This window comes from Colobus angolensis, unplaced genomic scaffold (genome assembly GCF_000951035.1).
Source record: "Colobus angolensis palliatus isolate OR3802 unplaced genomic scaffold, Cang.pa_1.0 Scaffold7, whole genome shotgun sequence".
NCBI lineage: Eukaryota > Metazoa > Chordata > Mammalia > Primates > Cercopithecidae > Colobus > Colobus angolensis.
This window is the reverse complement of record NW_012120709.1, coordinates 23,865,773-23,874,588: the sequence shown is the minus strand read 5'-3', so window position 1 is coordinate 23,874,588 and position 8,816 is coordinate 23,865,773. Positions and strand designations below refer to the sequence as shown.

Here is an 8,816-nt window from a genome sequence, read left to right as displayed (position 1 = left end):
CAGGACTTGTTCAGGTGACAGCCTGTACGGGCAGGACTTGTTCAGGTGACAGCCTGTACGGACAGGACTTGTTCAGATGACAGCCTAAACCCAGGACGGAGGCCAAGATTATTTTCCCACACCTCATACTGCTATTTTGTGTGGGAGTTTACTGCAGGGGCAGGGAGGTGGGAGGGGTCAGTGGGGGGCGTCTGTCATCATTCCCAGCATTGTTCCCTTAAGAAAACCGTCAATCAACCACTCACGACAGCTTCGGGCAATCGTCCAATCCTACATTAGGAGTGACCCATTCTCCACCAGTAACGGGGAAGAGAATCTAAGCATCCCTCCTTTTTATTCGCATAAAATCTCCAGAAGGAACTGGTAGTATTTTTTACCTTCAAGAGGGAGCACTAGATAACTCATGGAGTGACTTTTGTACCATTTGAATATCGAGTCATGTGAACATATAGTCTACTAAGAAGATCCTTTAAAAAAAAAAACTCTTTTCTGAAGCCCCAGGCCAGGAAGTTAGGACACTGGTTCTATTCCCACCTCTGCCACTGTGGCTGCAACTTGGGGTACCTCATGTAGCCTCTCTAGGCAGTTTCCTCTACTGCAAAACCTGAATGGACTGAACAAGTAATCTACAAGGCCCCACTATGGACCCCAATTCCTATCAGGAAACCCACTCCCCAGTGTGATGATATGAGGAGGCGGGGCCTTTGGGGAGGCGATTCGGCCGCGAAGGCGCAGCCCTCATGACGGGGATTAGTGCCCTCAGAAGGGGTTGAAGGAGCCAAGAGTCCTACACTTCTACTGGGCGAGGACGCAGAAGCGGCCCTCTAGGAACTAGAAACCACTCACCAGACACCAAATTTCTCAACACCTTGATCTTGGATTTTCAGCCTCCGGAGCTGTGAGAAATAAATGGTTGCTGTTTAAAAGCTACCTGGTTGATGGCATTTTGTCACAGCAGTCCAAACGGACTCAGTGGCCCCTTTCAGCTCCAAACATCTGTGATTCTAGTCTCCCCAGCTAGATGCTCAAACCCATGAGAGGAGGGATGGGACAATTTTGGAATCTTCTGAAAAAGTCCCTTTGTAAACCCTAACCCAAGAAGGTTTTCCCCCAGCTAGAAGCCACCCGCTTCCTGCAACCCAGGTCTTCAGACCAAGCTGGCCAGGACTGTTCTGTGTGCCAGGAGGAGGATAGGAGATGCTGACACAGCAGAGCCTGGTTCACAGATCTCGACTTCCAGAGATCTGGGTTCAAATACCGCGTATGACCTTGAGCTATAGTGATATCACCTCTCTGAGCCTAAGTTGCCTCATGGATGAAATAAGAACACTAACCTCATAAGATTAAGATTACAAACAATAACACATGAAAAGCATCTGGCACAAAGAAAGCACTCAACAAATGTTAGCTTGCTTCTCCTTCCCTCCCTTCTTTCCTTTCTTCCTTCTCCCCAGAAAGTGGCTAGGATGCGGAACTGGGTTATTTTGCATGTTTTGTCCTTAGGTTGGTTTTCTTATACAAATCCGTATCATGTGGACATCTTGGTTTGTTCTCCTAGCAATTCTGTTGCTGTGAATCCAAGACTGTATTTAGGCTGCTCACACCACTGGAACAGAAAAACCCAGCTAACTTTGCCAGCTTAGGGACTTTGGGGGATTCATCTTGCATTCTGCCTGCATGGGGAAAACACCAATCAGCCTTTGGGAAATGGCACCATGGGTGTCCAGCTGATAGGTGGGAGAGCAGTGAAGGGGCAAAGGGAGAGATGGTGAATTCAGCACTTCCCAAGGACTGGTAGTAGGGAAGATAGCGCTCTGGGGGTGCAGGGATGGAGTGTGGGGGCACTGCACAAGTAGGGAGCTCAGCTACTTTACTGGGGACTCCAGGCATGTAAAGGTTCTCTGAGCCTTAGTTTCTTCATCCATAAAAACGGAACAGAAAATATCTACATCAATATCTACATTGTAGTGATGATTAAATCAGATACCACATAGGGCAGTATTCTATGAATATTCATTTTTCCTTCCTCCCTTTCTCAGGAAGGAGGTAAAGGCCTCCCAAAAGAAGCAGACACATTTACATGACTGCCTTGTAGAAAATGGACTTTTAGAGATTTAACTGATGCAGAAAACACCCAGGATTATCACTAGAGTTGGCTGCACCACATAAGCTATTCCCGAAGCACAGAATGAGCCACATGATGAAACGGAGTTTTCTATGTAGTGGGCTGATGCCTAAAAGGCATCTGAGGAGACCAACAGCCAGTTGCATCTTAGTTTCTTATTCCATGACCAAGGAATGAGTTGGAGGATGGAGGGAGTTAATTTGTGTGTTAGAGAGGCAAGGGCAACCCCACAGCTTGCAAAAAAACAAAAATAGGTGCATTTTATTTAAACAATGGAACAAACATCAGAGAGCATCCCCTGCAAAGCCCCCACCCAAGAGCCAGCTGATGGAAGCGGGGCTGCAGGACGCTCTGCCACAACAGCAGCATCTCCAACTGCACAAGACCCTTTGCTGCCAGGGCTGGGCACCAGTCTAGCCCCTTGCCTGCCTGCCTGAGGCAGCCTTGGAATCAGGGCAGGGGTGGCACAGGTAGAAAAGAGAGATGGAAACAATGCCCATGAATATATCCAACATGTCCTAGGAGGAAAAAAACCGTCGTGAGGACCAGAAGCCACCCCAATCTTTTTTTGGCCTTCCGGAGAAGCTGTGTTGAGACCTGAGACTCCAGCTGAAATGGCTCCCTGAGGAGCCCCAGGGAGCAGGAGGGGTGCTCCTGAAGACAGCCCCCGAGGAAAACACAGTGCCTGCAGAGGGACAGCCCCCAGCACCCTCTGGCAGGGTTCTGGACAGCTGAGCCCAATCCTGAGAGAGTCAAAAAGAGTGCTCGGAATGCTCAAGAAAAAATGGCATTTAAAAATTAAGAAAGAAAAGAAAGAAAAAAGAAAGGGTCTGACCTGAGGCTGAGGTATTGGAGATAGATGTGGGCCCAGAGAAACCGGGTCCGAGGGTACACACATGCTGGGGGTCTCTGTCCTGATGAACTAAGAACCATATGCACAACCTTCTTGGGAGCCCTGAGCAGTGTGCTGCAGGGCCAAGGAAACAAGCAGCTCCAAAGGGACTCCCTGAGCCTTCAAAGGCAACTCCTCTAACACCTCCCTTCCTCCCAAAGCGCTCCCGGCCCTGATGCCCGCAGCCACCGCACACCATCAGCGTGCCACGTCAATGACAGCAGCTCGTTACAAGTCCACACATTTTAGCCCGAGATAGGTTATGTAGTCACAGAATGTGTGGCTTTACTGTTCCACTCAATCCCCTGGTCCCTGGTGGCTCCTGCAAGCCAAAGGGGGCAGAAGGGTGCTTCCTCAGATGGAAGAAGGCAGGCAGCTCCTCAGGCACTTGGTCTGGGTGGAGGAGAGGCTGAGCTGCCCCAAGCCCCTGCTCAGGGCCTCAGAAGCGATACACCTTCACTCTGTTGTGCTCATCGAGGCCTAGCTGCAGGAGGCTCAAAGTAGCTGTTGGCTTGGGTGTTGAAGAGAAGAGAGGTCTGGCCACAAGGTGAAGGAAAACTGCAATCACTGGGCATAGCCAGGCAGGGGCCATGAAAGGGTCAAAGGCTGAACAGGATCCTCCTCAGCCCTTTAGGGCACGAGCCTGAGCCCCATGGCCCAGCCCAGTTTGGGAACCAAGTAAAAGGATACAACTTGGGGTCATTCTTGACACGTTCCAGCCACCTCCGGTTGGCCTCAATTATGCCCTGAAAGGTGGTGCTGCCCGCCTCAGGGACTTGGGAATGGGAGTGCTGTAGGAGCCGGAGCTGCTCACTGGGAAGGAAGAGGAGAGCATGGGGGAGGGGAGAGAGGCGGCGTGGAAGTGCCAGAGGATGTGCAGAGGCCATGACATCTGTCACCTCCTCCCTCTTCCTCTCAGCTAGCAGAGCAGCTTCTGAGGTTCCTAGCAATGCAAAGCTTCAAAACATCTGCCCCCCCCAACAGTTCCCAAACGGGAAGGCGGTGGATACCCTCTGCCCCCTTGCTGGGTGCTACTGATATGAGGCTCTGGGCTCCCACATCTGCCTGCTCCCACCAATTTCATCAGCAAAGTGCTCCCCTCTGTCAACTCAATCCTTGGCCAGCGTCAGCTCTCACGTTGGCCAAAGGGTTGGTGGGGGGTACGCATTGTTAGGGGCCTGAGGGAGGAAGAGGGGGATATATTTGGCAAGGAATAAGATGAATGGAAAATTAATAACAGGTTTAAATAATTGCCCGTCTGTCTCCTCCACAGGGTGTCCCTCTCACTCCAGATGTTGCTCAGCAGGACTTGGGGAAGAAGGGAGCCACAGGAAGCAAACAAGAGCTCAAGGGCAAAGACAAAGGCCAGACTCCAGGGCTGGAGGAGCTAGAGGGAGGGGCAGGGGCAGGGTCCTACCAGGGCCTGACTCCTCCCCACGGGGGCCAGAGGGCAGCTTCCTCAGGGGGTTGGCTGGGTAAGCCCAGCCCTTCCCCACTGGGACCTTGGCGGTGTGGACTTGACTTCCCTCTGGTTCCGGACGGGCGCCTCAGACCCAGGCAAGTGGGGACAGCTCTGTGGACTAGAGGCCTGCCTGACTTCTTGGGGTAAGACCAGGAGGCCTGCTCCCCTCAGAGGTCCACCCACCCAGGGAGGCGCAGGGAACAGCTATGACGTTCCACCCCAACCAGCCCCCAGGGAGGCTCACCTGGCAGACACGTAACCCAGCCTGCTCTCCAGCGGGGCAGGGCTGTTGCTGAGCAGCGGGATGCCAGCTGGAAGAGCGTAGGGACAGGGCTCAGAAATGGGCAGTGGTCACCACCCTGCTCACCAGTGCCTCTTGCCTCCCCAGAATAAACAATAAAAGGAAAAGTTTCAGTGGCTGGAGGCCAGAGACAGGTGAGAGACAGGAATAGTCCTATTTATTTATTTTATTTTATTTTATTTTTTTTGAGACGGAGTCTGGCTCTGTCTCCCAGGCTGGAGTGCAGTGGCCGGATCTCAGCTCACTGCAAGCTCCGCCTCCCGGGTTTACACCATTCTCCTGCCTCAGCCTCCGGAGTAGCTGGGACTACAGGCGCCCGCCACCTCGCCCGGCTAGTTTTTTGTATTTTTAGTAGAGACGGGGTTTCACCGTGTTAGCCAGGATGGTCTCGATCTCCTGACCTCGTGATCCGCCCGTCTCGGCCTCCCAAAGTGCTGGGATTACAGGCTTGAGCCACCGCGCCCGGCCTATTTTATTTTTAAAACTTAATCTACTTTTCAATTTGGGTTAGGACAGAAAGAAGATATTTTGTTTTCCCTCAAATGCCTGTGTTTAATGGCTTTTCATAATCCTCAGCGGGGCTGAGACCCGGGGAGGCCACCTGGCTCAGAAGCAAGAATTAGCCACACAGCCAAGAGGTTCCAAGCAGAATCCTGGAGTCACAGAGACATGGGGTCACAACTGAGTTTGTTATTCTCTCACTGGGTACCCTGGAGCATACTACTTAACCGCTCTGAAACTCAGTTTCCTCATCTGTAAAATGGGGATAAATAATTACTACCTCAGAGAATAGAAATGAAAACATATATATATAAACTGCTTGGCCCATAATGCATTGCACAAGATGGTAGCTATTAAGATAATGACAACAATGACCTTTCAGGTTCTGCTGAGCTCCAAAATCCATAAGAAAGGCCCCAGTCAGCCAGGCTCCATCTAAACCATCCTGACCCACAGAACTCCTGGCTGCAGGGCCACCTGCAATGTCTCCTTCCCCAGGGACCCACAGGTAGAGTCAATGGACCAATGGACTATGGCAATGTTGGGGGAGGAGAGGTGTGGCAAAGGGATGCAAAAGAGGAAGAGGAAAAAAGGAGCAGGAGAAAGAAGGTAGAACAAAAGGAAGGAAGAGGAGGAGGAGGAGGAGGGTGGGAAGGCTCCGCCCAGAGTGGGGCTTACCTGGAAAATACTTGCGCCACTTCTCCAACAGGAAGTCGTCCACTGTTTGAGCCACAGAGGAGGGGAGCCTGGGGCCCTGCCCTGAATCCCAGGCCCACTGGGTGGACGTGGGTGTAGCAGATGATAAGGCTGAGAACCTGGCCAGGGAGCCATAGTAGGTGGGGGTGGGCGTGCTTTTGGAGGCCCGGGGAGGGAGCTGGGCTGGCGTGGAGGCGAGGAGCGGCAGCGGCGACTGAGGGTTGAGGCTGTCCAGGGTGCTAAGGACGCTGCTCAGCTGGCTGCTGATTTGCCGGAGGGAGTGGCTCAGCCCATGGATCTTGTGGGAGGTGAGACCTGGGGTTGAGTCAACTGAAAGAAAAGAGGTAGATGGTGGGAAGGGACTCAAGCTCAGGACCCTGGACCATTCCCAGACACAGCTGTCATGCAGCAACCTACTGGCCACCCCTCCCTGCCTCTCCAAACAGCCCCTTAGCCTCATGAGGGGGTCAGGGATGGCAGGGCTCTGTGTTCCAGACAGTGCAGGTGAGAAGCTGGCAAACAGGTTTCCAGGGTAAGGCCCTGGGTGACGGGCCCAGGACCTCAGAGAGAAGGAAGGGGAGAGGGCCCTTCTGTCACATACAGGCCAGAGCAGCCGAGAGAGAAGAGCCTCCCCAAGGAGGCCCTGGAAGAGAAAGGTCAGCAGGGCCGGCGGTCACACTGTAGAGTGCTCTGCAGCATTCAGAAGGCTTCCCTGACCTTTCAGCCCCATGTGCTGGCAAACCTAGATGGTCTGATTCCTTCCCAGCATTGACTGAGCACAGTCCAGACACCAGCTCACAGAGGCCTCCCTCTGCAGGGAAGGGGGGTCTTCCTCTGTTCCTCAAGTTCCTCCCATTCCATGGATACCATGGTCCTCACCCTGCATCTCCCCCACTCACTCCTCTGCTGCCACCACCACTCACAGTGAGGCAGGGAACAAGATTCGGAACTTTCACTGCTTAGGCTGTCCATGTCACTGAGGTCGAAGGTGACCACCTTCTTGGTGGGGGATCCTCCCAGAGTGCCCTCATCTGAGGCCTGCAGGGTAGAGTTAGCAGTTATGACGGACCTCTCCCACATGCTTTCTAGCCTTCTTCTTTCCTTTCTAGGAAATGGCTAGGTCACTGAGCTAGGTTCTTCTGTATGTTTTGTCTTTAAGCTGGTTTTCTTACACAAATCCATGAAACATGGCCATCTCCATTTGTTCTCCTAGCAATTTTGCTGCTACAAATTCAAGGCAGTATGTAGGCTGTTGCCCTTGTGATGTGTGGGAACTGAGGACTTGGCAAGTAGACTCCTCTGGGGCCCAGAGTTCCACCAGGCACCCTGGGCAAAGTAAATCACACAGGGCTGCCTCACAGCAGGGTGGGAGGGAAGCAAGGCTCAGCATATGTCCCAAAAGCCTGAGACATAGACAACAGTGCCATCAGGCCCACACAGACCCCCACCACCTTTCCCAGTAAGCTCTCCCTTTAGTGTTACTCCACCTAAGCCTCCCCCGCGCTACATCTAAACCTCAGACACCCAGGAGAAAGTCCACAAGGTCCCAGGGCAGGCAGGAAAACCTATCGTGTGTGTCCATTCCTGACGCCCTGGTCATACCTCTCCTTAGGGACCAGGGTAGGGTAAGGGCTCGGCCCTCTTCTCAGGCACCTTTAGCAAGAGGGTCCAGGTGTATTCAGGACCATTCAGCACAGGTATCCAAACCTACAGGTGTCTTCAACAAACCCAGAACTGAAGCCACTGCCACCTTCATCAGCCAGTAGACAAGCCTACTGCCCAATCCTGGGCCCTAGAGGCCCAGCTCCCCCTGATGCAGGACCAAAGAACTCAACCCAATCCCAAGAACAGAAGAGGAAGGCCAGGGCCCACTGGGCTATGTGGCCATGGGGCTGCACCTCTTCCCAAAGAGAGGACTCCAGCTGATTCAGTTTCTCCTCTTTCTTCTTCAGGAGGCTGTGGCCTTTCCGCATGGCCGACTTCATCTCATCCAGGTGCCTGGTCTCCTGCAGCCAAGGAGAAAACAGAGGAGAAATGACTACCTACACAGACGCTGCAGTCCCAGCCCTGCCGTTTGCTGACTGGGTGATCTTGAACAAATTACTATAGTCTGCTTTCTCATCTGGAAAAGAGAACGACGACTTTTCATAGGGTCGTGAGAATTACATGAGAACGAGTATGTGACTATGTTGCATGTTTAAGACCATGCCCACACCTTAAAAACTCTCAAATGGTTACTATTAACCAAATGGTTATCATCTATTATGGTTATTGTTTTTAGAGATGAGGTCTCACCATCACCCAGGCTGGAGTGCAGTGGTCTGATCACAGCTGATTGCAGCCTCAACCTCCTGGGCTCAGGTAATCCTCCCACCTCAGCCTCCCAAGTAGCTGGGACTACAGATGTGAGCCACCACACCTGTTTTTTTTTTTTTTTTTTTGACTTGATGTTGTTTTTTTGCCCATGCTGGTCTCAAACTTGTGGCCTCAGAAGATTCACCTGGCTGGGCCTCCAAAAATGATAGGATTACATGCATGAGCCACCAAGCTCAGCTCTGCTTTTTGCTTTTAATTTTGGTAAGGCCAGGAAATACAGTCATGACGCCTCTGCTTGGTGTGGCAAGCCCTCATTCGGCCTTCTTCCTCAGAGGGTAAACGGCCCCCGTCTCCAGATATAGGGCATCTGTGGCTTTACACTTGGATCTCATAGCCCCATCTCTTTTAATTTTTTTTTTTTTAACGTTTTTGTTTTGTTTTGTTTTGTTTTTGAGACAGAGCCTGTTGCCCAAGCTGGAGTGCAGTGGCGCAATCAGGGCTCACTGCAGCCTCATCCTGTGGG

General features: G+C 52.2%; 1 protein-coding gene across 2 annotated transcripts in view; it reads right to left on the bottom strand.

The window, feature by feature from the left end:
* Positions 1 to 2,359: 2,359 nt before the first annotated feature.
* Positions 2,360 to 8,816, bottom strand: part of CEP164 (centrosomal protein 164kDa) — a 97,433-nt gene continuing 90,976 nt past the window's right edge. Inside the window, exons 27-32 of one of the 2 annotated variants that reach the window (XM_011926850.1) lie at positions 7,876 to 7,983; positions 6,901 to 7,015; positions 5,960 to 6,307; positions 4,724 to 4,790; positions 3,708 to 3,830; positions 2,360 to 3,553 (exon numbers count right to left, since the gene is read on the bottom strand). In XM_011926850.1, coding sequence (XP_011782240.1) covers positions 3,457 to 3,553; positions 3,708 to 3,830; positions 4,724 to 4,790; positions 5,960 to 6,307; positions 6,901 to 7,015; positions 7,876 to 7,983 — 858 coding nt within the window. In that variant the 3' untranslated portion in view covers positions 2,360 to 3,456. Of the gene's footprint in view, positions 3,554 to 3,707; positions 3,831 to 4,723; positions 4,791 to 5,959; positions 6,308 to 6,876; positions 7,016 to 7,875; positions 7,984 to 8,816 lie in introns of both variants that reach the window. The other variant, XM_011926848.1, reaches the window with a different exon arrangement.